General features: G+C 38.7%; 1 protein-coding gene across 3 annotated transcripts in view; it reads right to left on the minus strand.

Annotated features, from left to right (window-relative positions):
- Positions 1-23,029, minus strand: part of PCDH11X (protocadherin 11 X-linked) — a 424,395-nt gene that overhangs the window by 338,455 nt on the left and 62,911 nt on the right. The window contains exons 3-5 of one of the 3 annotated variants that reach the window (XM_031058829.1): positions 20,680-20,727; positions 10,613-13,099; positions 432-4,296 (exon numbers count right to left, since the gene is read on the minus strand). In XM_031058829.1, the coding sequence (XP_030914689.1) occupies positions 4,291-4,296; positions 10,613-13,099; positions 20,680-20,727 (2,541 nt within the window). In that variant the 3' untranslated portion in view covers positions 432-4,290. Of the gene's footprint in view, positions 1-431; positions 4,297-10,612; positions 13,100-20,679; positions 20,728-23,029 lie in introns of those variants that run through there. The other 2 variants (XM_014307944.2, XM_031058828.1) reach the window with 2 other exon arrangements.

Here is a 23,029-nt window from a genome sequence, read left to right on the forward strand (position 1 = left end):
GCAGTTTCAATATTTACTGCCTGGAACTTTTGTTAATTGAATGTTTGATAAATGTGGATAGACACTCTCATGCTCCCAATATACACAGACAAACAAAATATAGAGACAAATATAAACACCCCCAATGTGCATGGAAACATCACTGGAAAAAAATGTGACTTTTCCTGCTTAGATTTCTTTGAAAACATTGTAGACAAAAGAAATGTGCTGTTAGAGAGTTTGAGGTTTTCAAAGAGGCATATTCCTTCATATTTCTCCTTGTAAAGCTCACATGTGGTTAAGTTATTTAATGATCATAGCTCCTAAAATGTGAAAAATACCCGTCTCTGTAGAGGCTTGGTGGTGGGCATGCATTAAAAAAACAGACCAGAGGTGTATTTAAAAACAGTGCTTCTCCAGAAGGTACACAAACATCATCTATATAACAAATATAATCGTCAAACCAAATTTATTTTAGAAATAGATAAATAAGACATAAAAGGAACAGTGCTCAGTAATTCAATATGAAAGCAAAAATATATATTCAAATCATTTGTTAAAAAGATTTTACAAATAATAGGTAAGACCAGGATACACCATAAATATATGTTTTATGGTAAAATGGGAAATCACCAGAAAAGTGTAACAAAGAAAAACCTGCAGCATTACAGTTTATGTTAAAAATATAACTTTATTTACATCACAAACCAGTTTTGTTCCTGACAGCCCCTACTGCCCTTCAGAACTGAACTCAGAAGGATTTAAATCCCCCAAAGTTCCTGCAGTGCCTCGCTTGCTCTCAGGGGTGTTTGAGGTCAGGTGGGAGGGAGCTTTGGTAGACAAATCCACAAAAATTCAGAATAATTGGCAACACAGCCCCGGCTACAACCAGCTCACCTGAGAGCCAGCCCCAGCTGCTGTGCTGGGGGCTGCAAGCAGCCATGGGATCACTCACACTTAAAAGTGGCAATAAATAAAGAAGTTTTCTCTTTGTTCAGCCCCACATTGCACTGGAATCAACCCCAAGCTCTGGGTTTCCCTGCAGACACAGCCTGGCTGCTCTGGAGATGGGGCAGTGAGCACCAAAGGGGAATTCCTTGAGAAGTTTACACTGAGGTGACTGTGGTAATTGCAGTCTGAAATATGATAAATATATTGATATTCCAAAGAAAATATAATGAGTTATCAAGTTCAAGAGTAACAATTGGTCGACTCAGTGATTTTTGCTCATAACTCGCCCTGACTTCTAAGCAGTCAGAAAAAAAAAATATTTCTGTAGGTGAAAACATTTGAGAAACAGAGTTGGTTTTGAAACACACATATCTAGCTTTGACTCAGGATACTAATATTATTTCAAACAAAAATAATAGAATTTTTTGACTGGCCTTCATCACAGAAAAGTGTAGAAATTGATATCCAGCACACACACATGTATTTGGTCAATAACCATTAGGCTTTCATGTACCTATTCAACCATCAGGACGAAATGAGCTCTGAACAAGTTTCATACCAGTCTACGAAAAAATGACTTTTTAAAAAGAGATATTTAGATGTAAGAAAACAAAACCAGACAAAACACATGAAACTGAGCCACTTCAGAGGTTTCTGGCTTTCCCTTAGGGCATTAGGAAGGTTCTCATGTTTGGCTGGGCTGACTCATGAGAGAACCAGAGGAGGGAGATTACTGACTGGGACCAGTAATTAAACCATGTGATGTACCTTTTATTTCATTTATGTAATTTTTGGACATTTTTAAATCATCCTAGATGCTTTCAGAATTGTTAATTGGTAGACTAGAATGTTAGGACCAGTGTAATACTAGGAAAACGTTAAAGCTTTAGCTAAGTTAAAAGCAAAGGAACTCAAAATGAAGTATACTCTTCTCTGAAAGCACATAACTGGCACATCTGGTACAAGAAAGGTACTTATCAAAGGTTCTCTTCATACTCAGTGTAAGAAAGTAGGCACTTCTAGAGGGTATGTAGTCCTAAAACCAAAATAACCTGCTACAGCCTATCTATGCCTTGTCACCACCAGAGAAAAAAAAACTGAGGGCAACTACATATTCACTTGATATGACTAAATTTCATTTAAAAAAAAAAAACACACAAAAAAAATCCCAAAATTTTGATTGTAAGCATTGAAATTATTTGGTTCTTCTCTTAATCAACCATTAAGTTTATGTACAGGGGTTTTGTCAAAAGGGAAATCCAACCTAATTCTCGTAAGGAGAGAAATCCGAAGACTCAAAGTCAACCAGAAACTCAAAGCCTGACAAAGCACTCTGAGTGGGGCCCAAGGGCTGGAACTCAACCATCACTGAATTTTCCCATCACCCGCCTAGGAAACACGTCCACAAACAACTGCAGCAGGAGCAGAGTGAGGGACCCCAAACAGCACCTCTGGGAGAAATCCCAGCGTGAATTTTAAACTGGCTGAGCTGTGGCACTGACTCAATAAATGTCACTGCATGCCTGACCACTGGGAGTGTTGGGGGATTTTAGTTTGAAGCATAAATGCTGCAAGGCTGCTAAAAGCAGGAAGAGCAAAACTGACAGGTACATGAAGTTCTTCCCAAGAAAATGATCCCATCATGGGAAATGAAAAGCTCTCTGTAACAGTCATAGCTATAATTATGCAATACAATATGCTGAATTACAATACGTACTTCATTATTAATAGAATTTATTTTACAGATCAAATAGCCAAATACACATTGGTTTCTTTTTTAAAGAGCCAGATAGCAAATGTGGAGCAAACTATAGGCAACAGTCATGGTAGACATTCTGCAGTCCAAGAACTGAGGCAACGTGATTATTAAGTACAAGCCTATAAATATCTTTACATCAAACATACAGTAATGTGTAAGAATTCCATGTTGTAGTCTAATTCATGAATCATTAATAACTTTTTTCTTTAAAAGAACGTTCTATATACTGTATACATCCCAGTTAAAAGCAGTGTCTGTATTTCATTTTATTCTAGCAAACTAATATTACATGTCTTCATATAAGTGCAGAAAACAGGGTTCTTTATACTCCTTTGCTTCCTAAGAGATTTTGCATTGCATATGAAATTCTAATATTATAGATGATACATATTAAGCATTACTCCCTAAAATGTGAGGCAATATACAAGAACTTGCAACCAACCTTCAAACAAAGCTATGATACTCAAGTTTTATTTTGTAAATGAGCCGTGCTAAATAACAAATGATAATATAAAAAAAAAACTTTAGTTTAAAAAAAAAAAAAAACAACAAACAAAAAAGCCAACCAACCAAAAAAAAACAAAAAAAAACCAACAAACTTTATAGAATAATAATTAGGGAAGAAAAAGAAACAACAGTAGGCCATTTACCCCCATGTGCTGGCTAACAGTGAAAAAATTGTGTCCACTATTTCCTATTTTATTACACTGAAAACCAAGCCACTGGATTTATGACTTTTTCTTTTTAAATAAAAACACTTCCAAAGGTTAAATGTTTGGCACCTGTTAAATAGACATTATCTAGACTTCAGCAAGCAAAATGAAAATTAAATTTTCCTTTTAAAAGTTATGTGAGTGCTTTCCAGTTATTTAAAAGGTGACCATTTATTATAAAATGTTGTGGATAAGAAAGCAGGAAGTACTAGTTTTTCACTACTACTATTGTGCCTAAAAAATGAGAAAGCAGTGACTTGATCATTTCTATTTATGATCCATAGCAGCAATATCATCATTAAAAATATTATGGATACATATAAATAACACTTAACTCTTAATATGAATAATGGTGCTATAAGTGACAACAACTCAGTTGTTTTTCTTTTAAATGCAGGGAGTATAAAGAACTTTACATTCTCTTTTTAACATATGAATAAAATTTATTGCTCCCTTTTAATATATTCATAGAAACAAAATTCCTAATTTGTTTCAACTAAAATAAATAAGGAAAAAAAAAATCTGGGACAAGAAGATGATTACAAGCAAAATAAATTTACCATAATCACCAACTGTGAAGAAGGATGGGTCACATTACTTTTGTTTTCTTAGCAAAACTACGTTTATAGAACACTATAGCACAACGTACTAAAATTTCTTTGTCTTTTCCTTTTAAAAAAATCTTTGCCCTTGATACCTTTCAGTAGGGCAGCTTGAACAGTTCATGGTCACTTCCAAACCCCTCTGGAGATGAGTCGATAAATTTCTTCGGCAACCAGAGCCAGGACAAAGGGCTTTCTCGTGCTATTTCCTTGTTCCCATGTTTGCTGGCTTAACATCATTGAGTACACGTACGACTTCAGTACATAACATCAGCTGGGATGGCCTTCAGAGCTGGCAAACAGAGAAACAGCATGAGAAAAGCCCTTTCCTGCAGCATTTGCACCATAAATTGTCACGTTCACTTCCAAATTTCTACCGAACCTCGAGCGCTGCGCGGTCTGAGGTGTTCTAAGTAACCAACCACTCCTGGGGTGCCCGTGCTCTACACACAGAGCACAAATGCTGCAGCAGAAGGAGACACAGAAATAGCTTCCATGGATATTATTCTAAATTTCTTACTCCTCTTTTTGCTTTATCCACTCAAACCCAAAGTGCTGTGGCAAGATTGGAGCTGTCAGAAGGCTGCTGCACCACCTAGAACTGGTTCTACAGGGGTTTTGTGGAATTCATGCAAAAGCATTGCTCCTAAAAGCATAAAATATTTTCTATTTGAAGAATTATTTTGCATCTTTAATCTAAATTTGTCATCAACAGGTTTAGTCCTAAAGATTCACAGAAATTAGGCTGCGCTACCTAGAACTGGTTCTATAGAGGTTTTGTAGACTTCATGCAAAAGCATTACTCCTGAAAGCATGAAATATTTTCTATTTGAAGAATTATTTTGCATCTTTAATCTAAATTTATCATCAGTAGGTTTAGTCCTGAAGATTCACAGAAATTAAGCCATTCTGATCAATTATTTGACAGAAAAGAAAGCACTGTCAATACCACAGTCCCCAAGACACCAGCCACTCACTGGTCAGGAAATTGCTATCAACTGCAGATTATTGAGTGCAATACCTTCTGGGAGAAAACAGGAAAATAAACAAGTGTGAAAATTAAACCAGAGTTAAGTCAGACATCACTGTTAGCAATGGTTTATAGTTAAGTAAGACATCTGAAACAGCACAGCTGGGTCACAAGGACAAAAGAGTAAACTTTTCAGTTATCCCACTGAAAAAAATTATGTGAAATGCACTTAATGTTTGAAAAATTACATTGTTTCTACTTCAAAGCAAGTGGCTATTGGAGAGGGAACTGTGTGTCATTCTGCACAAAAATCACTCCGTTATTAATGCTGGAACATCCTTTAACAACTTCAGGATAAACTCAGTCAATGAGCTCTTACTGGGGAAAAAAAAGAAAAAAGTGGCTTTGTTTGCTCTGAATTTTTTTTGTCATATTCAAAATCTTTCATTATTTCCTCACACAAAATACAAATTTCTTTTTCACTCCTTTTCATGCTCTGTTTTTGCCTTCTACTATGAGGGAAAGGGGACACTTTCCAGACACCTCCCTCCACGCTTTTCTAGTGAAAAGTATTAAAAGGAATCACTGAAGATGTTCTACCAGTGTTGCACAGAGGAAAAGCATTTTCTTGACCAGCTTTACTTCAGTAGTGATGCACATTTAAATAATTGCTTGTTAACTTCTGACTTGCACACTTTGACTCATATTTCAATTAGAAATCTCTCTTCCAAATTCAAATATCTTTTTTTTTTTTTTTGGTGAAATGAGTGTACATGGTGGCAGATCAGAACCACAAGCAAAATTACCAGTCACAAAAGTAAGGTAAAATAACAAGAATACTTAGAATCACAGTAATCCGTTTTGAAATGGCTTTTAGGAAGGGCTGATACCAACAGTTATTTAGCTAAAATTTAGGAGAAAATGTTCTTTGAGTGTAATTTACTCTGTATCTGTCAATACAGAACACCAGTGCTATGTCTGTTTTACACCTCAGAGCACCAGCCTTGCCTACTGATGATTACAGGATTCTAAATTAAACTCACTGTTATTACACAAAACAAAAAATCCTGCAGCTAAATATTGATGGAACAGGTGAGTTTCAGAGCTGTTCTTTTCAGGAGCACTGCAATATTCCTTCCACTCACATCCTGAGCTCACTGTTCTCACAGTGTAATGACATTACAGCACATTTTAAATCAGAAACCCAAATACCCCATAACTGTAAGCAGGTCTAAGCAGGCAGTGATAGAATCACAGAATTGAGGCAGCGGGGGCCCAAAATTCCATATATTTGAAATGAGGGCTACTTCCCATTCAGATGTCTGTAAGGAGTGCAATGTCTGCCTCCATCAGCTCCTAACAAACCAGCAGAGAATTTAATCTGAAATTTCTATTCATGAGTGTGGATAAGTGCAGAGATGAGAGAATCCTGCCAGCTGAACTCCACCAATGAAGATTTGCATCAGCAAAGTGACAGAAATCCATCTCCATGCCTGCTCCCTCCCTCAGCAGCTTCCCCAGCAAGGTGCAGCTGAACTCACTGACACACCAGAGACCTGTGGGGTGCAGGGAGAACCCCCCAAAAAAGCAGAAAATCCCAAATCAGAGCACATTGCACCTTCCAGCTCCTGCAGTGGCAGAGGCGCTGCCTCCATGGGCACTAAAGTTCTTCAAGTCAGAAAAATCTTGTTCTGGAGTTAAAGATGGCAATAATCCAAAAGGCCACAGGACCTGAGTGACCAGGTGTACATTTGCCAAGATTTCCCCTGTATTATGCTTTCTACTGTTTCCAAAAAAAAAAAAAAAAAAAAGGCACATCTGAAAGATGCTCTGTGTTTCTGCACCAAAGAAAACTTTTCTGAAGCCCACAACTGCCAAAACAATGGAAATCTGATGGCCTGGAAATTCAGTTTGATTTTTATAACATCTGAAATATCATTCAGTAAAAGAAAGGGAGAAGAAGAAGGAGGATGCACTGCAGGTTCTGATGAATCTTTGCAGCTTTGGCTTCTTTGAATCAAGCTGCCACAGATAACACTGTGCTCTATAATTATGCATGTTTTGACTAGACAGGCTGATACCTAGGCAGGCATTTGAAATGTCTGAATGTTGTTTTAAAGTGCATGAGCAAAGATTTCAGATTTTGAAATTGTGTTACATGAAAATGAGACTGAGGCAAACTCCTCTCCCGTCTTCTCATCCTCCCCATGCAAATGCTAAGAGAATTAGAAGATTTGTGTCGCTGTGGAACACTTCACACAGTTTGCTCCCACTGAGGTGAACATCAAAAATAACTGAGCTTTTACAAAGCTTGTAGACAAATAAACTTTAAAGATGCTCTGTGTTTCTGCACCAAAGAAAACTTCTCTGAGGCCCACAACTGCCAAAACAATGGAAATCTGAGGGCACGGAAAGTCAGTTTGATTTTTATAACACTCCAGATATCCTAGTTTGAAAAGCCTTATTATGAATAAGCCCCTTCACAATTTATCACTTGGTAAAACTCCTTTAAAAGAATTATCTCTAGTACATCCTCCAAGAAAGCATGCTACTCTGAGGGTCTATTGCCACTGGTAGTGCTTAACTCCTCCTGGTAACTTCAGAACAATATCAGTACCTCTGCCCCTTGCCCTCTCTCACACAAAAAGAGCAACATTTGACCTCTCTCTTAGGGGACACTGCAGGAAGAACAAACTTTCCCTTTTCAGTTTCCTGCAGTTTATGATTCAAAGTGTCCTCAGCTGCTTCAGGAGTCTCCAATTGCATCCCCATAAAAATTTCAGCTGTGGCACTGCTGTATTTATTTGCCCACATGACCACTAAAGAGATATTTTGGGGGTTTTTAGTAGAAAAACCTTTCCCTCCTTGCTTGCATGCTTTTTGAGTACAACTGCTATAATGACTTTCTGTCATTTTATAGATCACTTAGACAAATTTAGCAGTAAAGCAAAGGCATAATTTCCTTTCTTTAAAGACTTGAATCAATACCATTCAGACAGACACAAAATTTAGAGCTTCCAAAGAAAACATATATTTTTAGCTGTAACACAATATTATTTCAAATATCTGAGTAGAAAACTTTGCATGAACAAACCTAACAACAGTTGAGATGTGCAGCCTATAATAATATCAGTCCCCATTACAAACTGAAGAGACACTTCACAGTGAACAGAACATTCTTTAGGCTCCTTCAGAACTTTTGGCTTGTAAAATAGCTGCATTATGGTAAAAGTGGTAAATGATATTTCCACCTCGCATAAGGCATCTGATTTTCACTTTTCAAACTGGCACATCTCCCTTTCTAACTGAACTGACTTGTCATACAGTTTTCTGCAAATTCAGAGAGTGTCTGACCCAAAATTCTCCAGAACCACAAGGATCCTGTTGGTGTCTGAGGCTGAAGGGTGGTGGGACAGCAGCTGGAGACAGTTCTGTGCCTCAGGATTATTTCTGTTTATATTTGCTTCTTTTTTTTTTTTTGCTGGCTAACAGAGACAACTCTCAAGTAGCCCATCCTGAGACACCTTCCAGAGGAGATAAAACTACCCAGACTACAAATACAGGGTAGGAGTGAGAGTGACTTCTAAAAGATCTGTCGAGCTTTAAGAAATTCTTTACTTGTTTTTACTTACCAAAAAATACAATTTTCATTTAGTCACAGTCAAACACAACACAAAGGATTTCCTCTAATGGTCCAACTTATGTAAAGAATGCATTAATGAAATCACATAAATTTATTTTTTTGAAAAAAGGTGGATTCATGTATTTAAAGGTGACTGCTGTTTCCAAATTAGTGTAAAGGGCCATTGTGGTGATTAGTTACCCTTCCTCCAAACAAGGTATTCACTTCCATGCAGAAAAATATCCCTGAGAGAAGGATAGCTGCAATTTCAACAAAATCAGTACGAACTATAACAATAATCTCTTTTTTTATCTATTCACTATATCATCCTAACAATGCTAGGTGCAGCTCTATGAAGATAAGCTGGTATCAGCTAGTGAGCATTAAAAAAACCCCACAGTTCTATTCTGCTTTTCCAGATAGGAACCCCCTGTCACAGACCTTTAAGGCACAGATAAAGGGAAATGCTCTTTCCCCCAACCAACTTGTGCAGAAGAGAATTGCTTCCCATGCCACTTTCTAGGTTTTTACTGCCGCAGAAGGGACCCTGAGAGTCACGAGCCTGCTTTCTTTGTTGGCAGCATTACTGCAGGACAAAGTGTGTTTCAGCAGACAATGGCAGAACCTTTTTGGCTCACAGGAACTGTACCAGAACTCCATTGAAAAAAATCACTTAGATCAGACCTACAGAGATGCTGGAAACAGCACTGTCCTCTGCTCAGAGCGATGGGAGTTCAAACATGTGAACAAACTGGCAAGGGGCTTTTCTGATATGCAATTTAACTTGACACACCTAAATACATTGCTTAAAAAAACGTTATCCACAGTGATATAGATTACCATACAAATTTGTGTTGGTAAAGGGAACAAAATAGAATAAAATCAACAACATATCCTGAAATTTTCAAAGATATGATGACTGCTCTGAATGAGAAGCCTTAGCATGTTGTTACCATTACAGCTGTAATAAAACAAAGTTCCCAGAAAAAAATTCAACTGGAGGAAGAAGTTTACCAGACTTAAGTCATGCTGAGGATTTGTTCCCAAGCAATAAGTTAAGCATATTATCAAGTTAAAATATATTATCAATAATAAAATAAACACTCCTGAACTGTTACTTTGTGATTTAATTCCTTAACCAATGAAAGCTTAACTAGAAAACTCTCCCCACTGAAAACTTTGTGATACTTGGGAAGAAAGAGAAGCAAACAGATAAACAGAAAAGTTTGATAAAACTGTTCAAAATATGGATAAATATTAGATTCTATTTCCAGTGACTTAAAGCTTTTCTGTAAGGTCTTGAAGAATAAAGGGTACTTGAGTTCTCAATTTATTTTTAATTTTAAGCTGAGGATTCTTTAGACATTTCTTTTGTTGTACTGCATTTCTAAGAAGCTAATACCTGGTTTATCAGGCAGAGCAGCAAATAAGTGAGCTCAATTATGCTGATGTTTCTAATTTTTCCCCTAACTTTGCCTGTCAGCTGTGTCATTCCACCAGATTTAAGGCTCCTTCCAGTCTGAAAATGCCTCAAACTCTCGGAGGAAAATCCTCGCCTGCTCCTGAGAGACCTTGAAGCAAAGCTATGCCCAAAAGAAGGCTGCAATTCCAGACTCCATTAATATTAAGAACCACTTATGAGCTCCTCTAAAGCTTTATTGCTTTCCACCCAGATTGTCTGGATGCTCGAGCACACCAGGCTGGGGGGGACAGTCCCACCCTGAGCCCTCCGAGCTGCTCGAGGTCCCGCGGTGAGGCGGGAAGTGCCATGCTGCCATCTGCAGTCAGGACACCACCACAGGGAGCTCTGCCTGCTCCATCTCCTCACAGACAATGCTCTTTCCCCTTCCCATTTTCTCCCTTACCGCTCAGGAAGCTGGAATTGTTTGTTTTACAACGCCTCGACTCTCAAAGCTTTACCCCTTGCAGGAGAACTTGAAGCGCTTCAAACTGGAGTTACAGGATGGGCAAAGTAAGGAGGGAAGGAGGGAAAAAGCACCTTAAAAATTCCATTACCTGTCTGGTGTGTATGGGGCCTGGGGTCTTGAAGCCTCCTTGACAGCTGCATTCAGAAACACTGTAAGGGTCCGAGCTGCTGGATGAGCACTTGGAAAGCGAGTCACAGCCCACCACAAAGGTGTTATCTAGAGGCAATTCCTGAATGACATGGTGCTTCTTGGGGGGTACAGGAGTCTCAGGTTTAATTTGGAAGGTAGGCTGCGGAGAAGCAGACTTGTAGTGCTTTGCTAAGTCTGGGCTATCAGGTTTAAATGTGGTTGGTGTGGTGGCCCAGTTATATTTTCCCATAGTCTGTTCTTCTAGCTCTACGGGAATGTCTAAAGTGCCATTTATGTGCTCGTGGCCAGGATCATCAGGCTTAGATTCTTCAATGGTCACAAAGTTGAGGAGGAGACTCTTTGGAGAGCGCTTCTTCTTCTTCTTCTTTTTCTTGATCTGCCTGTTCTCTTGGTTGGGCGAAACCCATTCACCACTCTGCTTATTTTTTTGGACAACCTTGTGCCTGGGCGTCTGGCGGCACCGGACTAAGGCGGTAACAAAAATTACCAGAATAACTGTCATGGTGCCTGCAATAATGGCAATGATGATCTTGACATAATCATTGGTCTGTGGGGTTATCTCACCATCCCCAATGTTCTGGCCAACTGGAGTTTCCATATTCCTACGCACCAGCTCTTGCACGTAGGAGCTGTTGGTGACCGTCTCGTTCACAAACAAGTGCACAAGAGCTATGGTGTAAAGAGACTCCGGCTGTCCCAGGTCGTTCACCTTGATCACCAGTCTGTGCAGGCCATGATCTGATGTGATTACCTTCTCTTTCAAAGTGATATTGCCTGTTAATTGGTCAATGGTAAACAAGCCCCTGGAGTTCCCACCTATGATGCTATAGCGGAGCTCTGCGTTCATTCCCGTGTCATTATCAACTGCAAAGACTTTAGTGACTACAGACCCCGGGCTGGCTGACGTTGGGACCAACTCATAGGAATAATTAGAGGAGGGAATAACAAAAACGGGCCTGTTATCATTTACATCGACAACATTGATGGTCACTTTGGCAGTTGAGGAACGCTGCAGTCTTCCTCCATCCACTGCTTTCACCTGGAAAGTGTATGACCCCTGCTGCTCCCTGTCAAAGGTAATATTAGGCCTTATTACACCAGTGAGTGGATCTATAATGAAATTATCTCTACCATTTAAGATAGAGAGAGTGACTGCAGCGTTGTCTCCCGCGTCAGCATCCGTAACTGTGATAAGCCCCACTGTGCCATACATGGGCAGGTTTTCTGGCACATAGAAATTATATTCATTATGTGTGAAAGCAGGGCTGTTATCATTCTGGTCCAGCACTGACACCGTCACGGTAGCATTGGTCTGCAAAGGTGGCATCCCATTATCCTTAGCCAGCACAGTGAAAGAGTATCTGTCCTGCTTTTCTCTGTCCAGCTTTCTCACTGCTGTCAGGATGCCTGTGCGGCGGTCCAGGTTGAATATTGGGGGTGCATCAGGACCCAGGATGTAGCTGATCTCGGCATTCCGCCCGCTGTCAGCGTCTGTAGCGCTGATCTTGGTCAGCTGAGTACCAGGAGCGTTGTTTTCAGGGATGGAAAGGCCTATGATGGGCTGTGTGAAGACTGGGGCGTTGTCGTTTTCATCCTTAATTTTGATCAGGAGCATTGCAGACTGGTTTAAGGGAGGCTTCCCTGAATCTGAAGCCACTATTTTGATGGCATATTCCCGTGTAGCTTCATAGTCTAGAAAGGTGGCAGTCTCCAGGAGAAACTGATTATCAAACACTGGTTTTAGCCTGAAAGGAACATCATGATCTGTAAAACAGGTAACTTTCCCATTCTGGTCAGCATCCTTGTCCATCACTGTTATCAAAGCAATTTTTGTATTAAGGGGAGCCTTCTCGGACAAAAGCACTGTCCCATTCACGGGGTTGATGATGTACCTGGTGTCTATTGATGGGACATTGTCATTAATATCTGTGACATTAACAGTCACCGTGGCTCTTGAGGGAGTGGAGCTGCCATCGCTTGCCAGAACAGTCAATTTGTGCACGGGCGACTCCTCCCTGTCCAGCGGCTCCCTGATGGTGATGAGCCCAGTGGTGTTATCGATGGCAAAGAGCCTTTTGGCCAGGCTGGAGATCTGGTTGCTGAAGTAGAAGTGGATCTGCGCATTGGAGCCCAGGTCGGCGTCGGTGGCGTGGAGCTGGGACACGGAGGTGCCCACGGGGGCGTTCTCGGGCACGCTGACCTCGATGTCGTTCTCCTTGAACACCGGGCGGTTGTCGTTGACGTCGGTCACCGTCACCTGCAGGATGGCAGTGCTGGACCTCGGGGGGCTCCCACCGTCTTCAACTTTGATTTTCATCACATAGGTGTCCTTCTGCTCCCTATCCAGGATCTGCTGGACAATCAGTTGAGGCCACTTGTCTCCCTCAGGTGTCTCAGTTATGTCAAGACCAAATACATTTTGACCCTATGAGACACAGAAAGAACACACTTTAGCTTGACAGTGTATTTAAAAAGAAAAAAAATCCCATCATGTTTCTGAAATTTATATATATTTATATATATAAATATATATATTATACTCTATACAGGAATATATATTTGTACATTTATGTTTATTTTTCCATATCTAGTTTTGCTTTAAGCTCCAGAGCCTTGAGAAAGCTTCAGAGCAAACATGGCAATAAATAGATACTTTAGAAAAAGGGGAAATGTAAGAGTGATGGTGATTTTTTTCATCCAGATTCTCTATTCCTAAAGAAAAGTTATTAAATTCCTGGACTGATGTAATTCAGTTTTTCTGTTGTATAAGTCAGTGTGGAAATGAGGAATGAAGCCGAAGTTCAGTCACTGGAGGACCTATTCCAATATTCCATTTCAAGGAAACCAACAAAGATAAAGGGATTATTTCTCTGTTTGTGGAGCAACTCTGGACATGATCTGAAACCATTAGCATAAAAAACCAGACCAAACCAAAAAAAACAACCAACCAAACATAAAAGCCCCACCAGACCAATACCATCATTGATAAAGTGCTTACTACATAATTTAGATGTCGGATGATACAGACAAAACTAGATCTTAACAGTTCATCAGAAATATATTTAAAAACTCATTAAAACTATTCCTGCATTCATCACTATATGTTTTATATTTGTAGTGAAATTGCAATCCTAGTGAAAAAAAAGACGACTTATTTTCATTTCAAAAATATCACACAACTGTGAGATCAATTTGAAAATGATCAATATTTTTCATGGGGTTTGTTGAACATCTCTGGAACTGCACCAAAATGCTACATATATTGCGCAAACACAGCTTTTTTAAAAAACAGTAGTGCTGACAAATCTGCTAAAATAAATATTGGAATTTAGAACTAAATTCTCCCTCTCTTCTGCTGTCTCTTCTGCAGGAAAGCAGAACAGTGTAATTATCCTCTTTTCTCATATCTCACCACACAGAGGAATGATGTAAAGGCAGTTTTCCAGCCACACCTTCCAAAAGGGCAGGGCAAGAACACAGATGGCTAATGCTGAACGCATAGGATGACCAGAAAAAAGAAGGCATAAATAAAATTGTGGACTAACTAAGAGTTCTTTTTAATGTGTAATATTCGTAATCATGAACAACTGTTCTTCCTCTGTTTATGCTTCTCCTCTTTCACCCTCACTCAGGTAACTGCCATAGAACCAGAGATGGTTTGGGCAGAAAGGGATCATAAAGATCCTCTCATTTCCACTGGGCCAGGTCCAGTTGTGCTCTGAACTGGCTTTAGCCACTCCAGAACAATGCAAAAGAAAACATTCCCAGTGTTCAAGGTTCCTTATTTCCCATGAGTTGCAAAAGATTTGTGTTCCATGTTCCCCGCCACTAAGCGAATAATGCATTTATAGCTTCTATACACTTCTGAGTGAGGCTGAACTCTCCCTGATTTGTTTCTCAAAGCCAGATTTTGACCCTAGATAAGCCATCTTTTATTTCATGGGACAGAACTATTCATCCACACATGCAAAAATCACTGCGCCACTTGCACAGCATTTGTGGCAACATTAAGTTGCAACTGGGGACAGTATAAAGTAAACTGGAACACATTTTGAAGCAGTTAAACAAATACAGATTTGGCTTCTTTAGCAGAAGGCATGAAAATATAAACCCTGCAAATTGTTTCTAAATCAAGATATACATTTTGAACCAATTAGGGTAAATTTTAGAATGGTAATTCTATGCTGATAGGAAGCAGAGCATGAGTTTCCTCCTCATATTCAATCTGGCTAGCAGTTATTTGCAATAAATTTCATAATTACGAAGAAATTATAAATTATATATTCTATGCTTCAACATAGATTCCAGAGGAAAGAAAAGAGCAGAAGCCAGAGTAAAAGGAACTTGTCAGCTCTCTTTGCCTCTTTATTTGTACACAAGCTGACAGATGGGCACTGATTATTCTGTCATTAGATCCCACAGCTACAAGAACTTGGTACAGACTGTGAATTCACGTGGCTGTACGTGTGTGAGCCCATCTCTGCTTTCCTCATCCAGCATGGGAGAGGGGCTTTTCATCAGAGCAGATGAGTTTGATATAAAATGTGGTGCTTTAGCTCCCCATTATTAGCTGTGAATGACTGGAGAACAGAAAAGAATGTGAAGATCTCTTCCAAGTTCATTATTAACACTTGAATAATTTTCTATGGAAAGAAATATTATCTATGTCTATTTCTTCCTATTCATTACAGGTTTAGACATCTTTTTAAACTACAGAAAAACCATTACAGAGAAGTAGACTTTCTCTTAATTGTAACAAGAGTAACTATTTCAATTTGTTGAAACAAGAATATTTCATGTTATTTAAGAGATAAGGTTAGGTGTGATATGCTGCAAATTAACAAACACATTTTCTAAGAACAGATAGTTCTCACATTCTAAACACTCAAAAAAAATTTGATCAAACATCCAAGAAATACATTTTTAAAATTATAAACATCTAATTCTCTCCATTATGAGCAAAGAAATTGAGAACTAAAGTGAGAAATGTGAACAAAAACCTTCAGGATTAATTTCTTGATGTTGAAATAAATAGCTCTACCATCATTAAGAGTTCAGTGAAGTTAAAATTTCCATTAGGGTCAGATTTCTATTGGGACTGAACTGCACCTCAGTAACCACATTATCCCAGTGATCTGAAGGATTTGCTCACACTTGGAAGGGCAAGAGTCCATTGGAAAAGCACAGTAGGTAATTAACAGTTATAGAATGCCTTTGCCCATTAAAACAATTTGCAGAAATAATCTGCTCCATTGATATCTGTACCCTTACAGAAGAAGGGAATGAGAAGTACAAGAGATTGACTGTTTAAATTTAAAAATACAATTTAAGCACTAACTATCGGAGGCAAACCAAAGTTATGCCCATCTCAAGATCCCTTACCAGGGCAATAAGGAGCTCTGTTACCTTATCCAATTTTCATCACAGCCTTTTCCATGGATTTGCACACACAGTCTCTCAAATAACGAAACTTTCTTGTTGAACACTCCCTACTGTGTATATTTACCTGGTCATTTGTAATGGATCCAAATGTCCTTTTCGGAGCTGTTTTGGGCTGTCATGTGAATAAAAAAATTAGAGAGTATTTTAAAAATTGCAACATTTAGGTGGTTTCATAAATACATAATCAATGACACACGGACACATAGTGTGGTAAGCTAGAACAGCTCCTAAGTGCTGCAGACAGGTCTGGATGTGACAAAGTGCACCAGAATCTACACACAGCCATTGCATTTCACAGCATTCCACCACAGGGTTTTGTTAAATCTGTGGGGCACTGACTGCCTGGACATTGTTGGGAAGAATGGGAAAATAGATCAGCTTCTGGTTAATGCTGATAACAGACATGGTCCACTGTGTTCATAACATCCTGTGGACCTGCACTTGCAGAGCAGTAAATTGGCAGAAAGCAGGAATTTCTCAAAGTGGGGAAGGGAAAGAATGTTGTGCTAAATAATGCTACAAACCCAACTGCTTGTGATGGAAAGTACTCAGATTGAGAGAGGCTACCAGTGATTATTCCTTAAAACACACAAATTATGTAATTGTGTGTAACAAGTCTGCATTGTTAGCTGACAAAGAGTAGATTAACACTGTCCTCACTCTTCATTCAAAAGAGGATTCTGAACCTCCAGAGAAAGCCACAGGAGCAAAGGCAGCTCATTGTTTTGTGGCTACATCTTCACCATGCACTTATTATCAATCCTTCAGGCACTGTAGATGACGAACACATCACGAGATGTCCTTGGTTCAGCTCAATGTCAAACAGAAGTCAAGGGCCATGCACAGCTCAAACTTCTACTCATATTCTACAGGAACTCATCTCAATGACTGCTGCAACAAGTTAGAAGTACACATGCTAACAATCATCTTAAAAGAGAAAAGGAAGAACAAGAAAAATATTAAAAGATTCATTTCTCATCAGAAAGTAAATCAGTAATTAATTAATTACTTAAATAAAAACCTTTAGCTGAAATGTAATTTGGAGTCCAAAAGACCCCTACAATCTTTTCAGAAAGTCCAGAGAATAATGCATGTTTGATAAATGCTGGTTATTTCACATGGAACAACACAGAAAATCTTTGCAGGCTTCTGCAGAACTTCAAGACAGGTCCCAGACACTTTTTCCTTGCCTGTTTTTCCCAGACATATGGAACTGCTCTGTGCTGTGCTGTCTGTCAGCAGAGAAGAGAGAACAGCAGCACAGCTCCAGTTCGGAATGCAGCAAACAGACCACAGTGACACGGTGGACAACTTTTCCTACAAAAGCTGAAAACTAAACTTGCAGTTTTCTTTCCAAGGCGATACTTTGGCTGTGAAATTGTGAATTGCCAAAGCCAAGTTAACGTCTTGAACACAAAATATTCCACATGGCAGGCAATAATGGATCTGTGTGCCTGCAATGGGTGCATGTGAATGCACTCAGACCCAAACCACCCAAGAACACACTTTAGCTTGACAGTGTATTTAAAAAGAAAAAAAATCCCATTATGTTTCTGAAATTTATATATATTTATATATATAAATATATATATTATACTCTATACAGGAATATATATTTGTACATTTATGTTTATTTTTCCATATCTAGTTTTGCTTTAAGCTCCAGAGCCTTGAGAAAGCTTCAGAGCAAACATGGCAATAAATAGATACTTTAGAAAAAGGGGAAATGTAAGAGTGATGGTGATTTTTTTCATCCAGATTCTCTATTCCTAAAGAAAAGTTATTAAATTCCTGGACTGATGTAATTCAGTTTTTCTGTTGTATAAGTCAGTGTGGAAATGAGGAATGAAGCCGAAGTTCAGTCACTGGAGGACCTATTCCAATATTCCATTTCAAGGAAACCAACAAAGATAAAGGGATTATTTCTCTGTTTGTGGAGCAACTCTGGACATGATCTGAAACCATTAGCATAAAAAACCAGACCAAACCAAAAAAAACAACCAACCAAACATAAAAGCCCCACCAGACCAATACCATCATTGATAAAGTGCTTACTACATAATTTAGATGTCGGATGATACAGACAAAACTAGATCTTAACAGTTCATCAGAAATATATTTAAAAACTCATTAAAACTATTCCTGCATTCATCACTATATGTTTTATATTTGTAGTGAAATTGCAATCCTAGTGAAAAAAAAGACGACTTATTTTCATTTCAAAAATATCACACAACTGTGAGATCAATTTGAAAATGATCAATATTTTTCATGGGGTTTGTTGAACATCTCTGGAACTGCACCAAAATGCTACATATATTGCGCAAACACAGCTTTTTTAAAAAACAGTAGTGCTGACAAATCTGCTAAAATAAATATTGGAATTTAGAACTAAATTCTCCCTCTCTTCTGCTGTCTCTTCTGCAGGAAAGCAGAACAGTGTAATTATCCTCTTTTCTCATATCTCACCACACAGAGGAATGATGTAAAGGCAGTTTTCCAGCCACACCTTCCAAAAGGGCAGGGCGAGAACACAGATGGCTAATGCTGAACGCATAGGATGACCAGAAAAAAGAAGGCATAAATAAAATTGTGGACTAACTAAGAGTTCCTTTTAATGTGTAATATTCGTAATCATGAACAACTGTTCTTCCTCTGTTTATGCTTCTCCTCTTTCACCCTCACTCAGGTAACTGCCATAGAACCAGAGATGGTTTGGGCAGAAAGGGATCATAAAGATCCTCTCATTTCCACTGGGCCAGGTCCAGTTGTGCTCTGAACTGGCTTTAGCCACTCCAGAACAATGCAAAAGAAAACATTCCCAGTGTTCAAGGTTCCTTATTTCCCATGAGTTGCAAAAGATTTGTGTTCCATGTTCCCCGCCACTAAGCGAATAATGCATTTATAGCTTCTATACACTTCTGAGTGAGGCTGAACTCTCCCTGATTTGTTTGTCAAAGCCAGATTTTGACCCTAGATAAGCCATCTTTTATTTCATGGGACAGAACTATTCATCCACACATGCAAAAATCACTGCGCCACTTGCACAGCATTTGTGGCAACATTAAGTTGCAACTGGGGACAGTATAAAGTAAACTGGAACACATTTTGAAGCAGTTAAACAAATACAGATTTGGCTTCTTTAGCAGAAGGCATGAAAATATAAACCCTGCAAATTGTTTCTAAATCAAGATATACATTTTGAACCAATTAGGGTAAATTTTAGAATGGTAATTCTATGCTGATAGGAAGCAGAGCGTGAGTTTCCTCCTCATATTCAATCTGGCTAGCAGTTATTTGCAATAAATTTCATAATTACGAAGAAATTATAAATTATATATTCTATGCTTCAACATAGATTCCAGAGGAAAGAAAAGAGCAGAAGCCAGAGTAAAAGGAACTTGTCAGCTCTCTTTGCCTCTTTATTTGTACACAAGCTGACAGATGGGCACTGATTATTCTGTCATTAGATCCCACAGCTACAAGAACTTGGTACAGACTGTGAATTCACGTGGCTGTACGTGTGTGAGCCCATCTCTGCTTTCCTCATCCAGCATGGGAGAGGGGCTTTTCATCAGAGCAGATGAGTTTGATATAAAATGTGGTGCTTTAGCTCCCCATTATTAGCTGTGAATGACTGGAGAACAGAAAAGAATGTGAAGATCTCTTCCAAGTTCATTATTAACACTTGAATAATTTTCTATGGAAAGAAATATTATCTATGTCTATTTCTTCCTATTCATTACAGGTTTAGACATCTTTTTAAACTACAGAAAAACCATTACAGAGAAGTAGACTTTCTCTTAATTGTAACAAGAGTAACTATTTCAATTTGTTGAAACAAGAATATTTCATGTTATTTAAGAGATAAGGTTAGGTGTGATATGCTGCAAATTAACAAACACATTTTCTAAGAACAGATAGTTCTCACATTCTAAACACTCAAAAAAAATTTGATCAAACATCCAAGAAATACATTTTTAAAATTATAAACATCTAATTCTCTCCATTATGAGCAAAGAAATTAAGAACTAAAGTGAGAAATGTGAACAAAAACCTTCAGGATTAATTTCTTGATGTTGAAATAAATAGCTCTACCATCATTAAGAGTTCAGTGAAGTTAAAATTTCCATTAGGGTCAGATTTCTATTGGGACTGAACTGCACCTCAGTAACCACATTATCCCAGTGATCTGAAGGATTTGCTCACACTTGGAAGGGCAAGAGTCCATTGGAAAAGCACAGTAGGTAATTAACAGTTATAGAATGCCTTTGCCCATTAAAACAATTTGCAGAAATAATCTGCTCCATTGATATCTGTACCCTTACAGAAGAAGGGAATGAGAAGTACAAGAGATTGACTGTTTAAATTTAAAAATACAATTTAAGCACTAACTATCGGAGGCAAACCAAAGTTATGCCCATCTCAAGATCCCTTACCAGGGCAATAAGGAGCTCTGTTACCTTATCCAATTTTCATCACAGCCTTTTCCATGGATTTGCACACACAGTCTCTCAAATAACGAAACTTTCTTGTTGAACACTCCCTACTGTGTATATTTACCTGGTCATTTGTAATGGATCCAAATGTCCTTTTCGGAGCTGTTTTGGGCTGTCATGTGAATAAAAAAATTAGAGAGTATTTTAAAAATTGCAACATTTAGGTGGTTTCATAAATACATAATCAATGACACACGGACACATAGTGTGGTAAGCTAGAACAGCTCCTAAGTGCTGCAGACAGGTCTGGATGTGACAAAGTGCACCAGAATCTACACACAGCCATTGCATTTCACAGCATTCCACCACAGGGTTTTGTTAAATCTGTGGGGCACTGACTGCCTGGACATTGTTGGGAAGAATGGGAAAATAGATCAGCTTCTGGTTAATGCTGATAACAGACATGGTCCACTGTGTTCATAACATCCTGTGGACCTGCACTTGCAGAGCAGTAAATTGGCAGAAAGCAGGAATTTCTCAAAGTGGGGAAGGGAAAGAATGTTGTGCTAAATAATGCTACAAACCCAACTGCTTGTGATGGAAAGTACTCAGATTGAGAGAGGCTACCAGTGATTATTCCTTAAAACACACAAATTATGTAATTGTGTGTAACAAGTCTGCATTGTTAGCTGACAAAGGGTAGATCAACACTGTCCTCACTCTTCATTCAAAAGAGGATTCTGAACCTCCAGAGAAAGCCACAGGAGCAAAGGCAGCTCATTGTTTTGTGGCTACATCTTCACCATGCACTTATTATCAATCCTTCAGGCACTGTAGATGACAAACACATCACGAGATGTCCTTGGTTCAGCTCAATGTCAAACAGAAGTCAAGGGCCATGCACAGCTCAAACTTCTACTCATATTCTACAGGAACTCATCTCAATGACTGCTGCAACAAGTTAGAAGTACACATGCTAACAATCATCTTAAAAGAGAAAAGGAAGAACAAGAAAAATATTAAAAGATTCATTTCTCATCAGAAAGTAAATCAGTAATTAATTAATTACTTAAATAAAAACCTTTAGCTGAAATGTAATTTGGAGTCCAAAAGACCCCTACAATCTTTTCAGAAAGTCCAGAGAATAATGCATGTTTGATAAATGCTGGTTATTTCACATGGAACAACACAGAAAATCTTTGCAGGCTTCTGCAGAACTTCAAGACAGGTCCCAGACACTTCTTCCTTGCCTATTTTTCCCAGACATATGGAACTGCTCTGTGCTGTGCTGTCTGTCAGCAGAGAAGAGAGAACAGCAGCACAGCTCCAGTTCGGAATGCAGCAAACAGACCACAGTGACACGGTGGACAACTTTTCCTACAAAAGCTGAAAACTAAACTTGCAGTTTTCTTTCCAAGGCGATACTTTGGCTGTGAAATTGTGAATTGCCAAAGCCAAGTTAACGTCTTGAACACAAAATATTCCACATGGCAGGCAATAATGGATCTGTGTGCCTGCAATGGGTGCATGTGAATGCACTCAGACCCAAACCACCCTGAGTGGTGTAGCTCTAATAAAGGTCCCAAGTCTGCCATTATTCACCCAGCGTGCAATTTGCTGTCCATGCATTCTAGAAAATTACCATTTCTTGGACAGCTGTCCTGCTTAAAGACTCCACAGTCACTCCTCCCATGACATCCCACAGCTTACAACCCAAAGTTACTGGAAATAAGTGTCATTGGTAGCAGCAGTTACCTTATGAACTGAGTGGCAGAACTTCAAAGGAGAAAAATAACATTACAAAGGTAAGAATTTCTTATAATGCAGACCTCAGCAGATGCAGAGTTGCTTACAGATTTGAAACACTCTCTTTGTCAAAGCAATGCAGCCTTTTAATTTGTAGGCCAAGATTTTTAAGGCTTTTGTTCAATTTATGGTTTTCTGTCAGTGTCATGCACTGTTTCTATTGGTTTCCTTTGAAGCAAGAAAAAAGTTTAACTTGGAATAAACTGAACTTTCAGGTTCAGGACCACAGTAAAAATAGGATTTGTAAGCACCCAACAATGCATAAACCTAAAGTGCACTTTCTGCATTCAGAATCCTAATTAGCTCCATTCCTATGGAAGAGTTGAGGAAATCATATTATGAGCAATGTCTACACCATAACTTGCTACTTCTTCTCCTCCTGTACCAAAAAAAAAACCAAAAAACCAAAGAAAACCAAACCTAAAAAACCCCATAAACCTGAATATTTTATTTTAATGGAAATTCACTTCATCCACCTCTACAAACTAGGGTGGCAATAACGGTGAACCCACATTGCTGCATTAACAGGACACAACATTTCCAAGAAACTCCTTTCAAGGAACTGGGCCATCACTTGAGTGGTCTTTCACAATGCACTGCAGACATACAATTATATACTTCAGAAAAAATATGCAGCTACATCACAAAACTGTAAGGAATTTATGCTA

Source organism: Geospiza fortis, unplaced genomic scaffold, assembly GCF_000277835.1.
Source record: "Geospiza fortis unplaced genomic scaffold, GeoFor_1.0 scaffold29, whole genome shotgun sequence".
Taxonomy (NCBI): Eukaryota; Metazoa; Chordata; class Aves; order Passeriformes; family Thraupidae; genus Geospiza; species Geospiza fortis.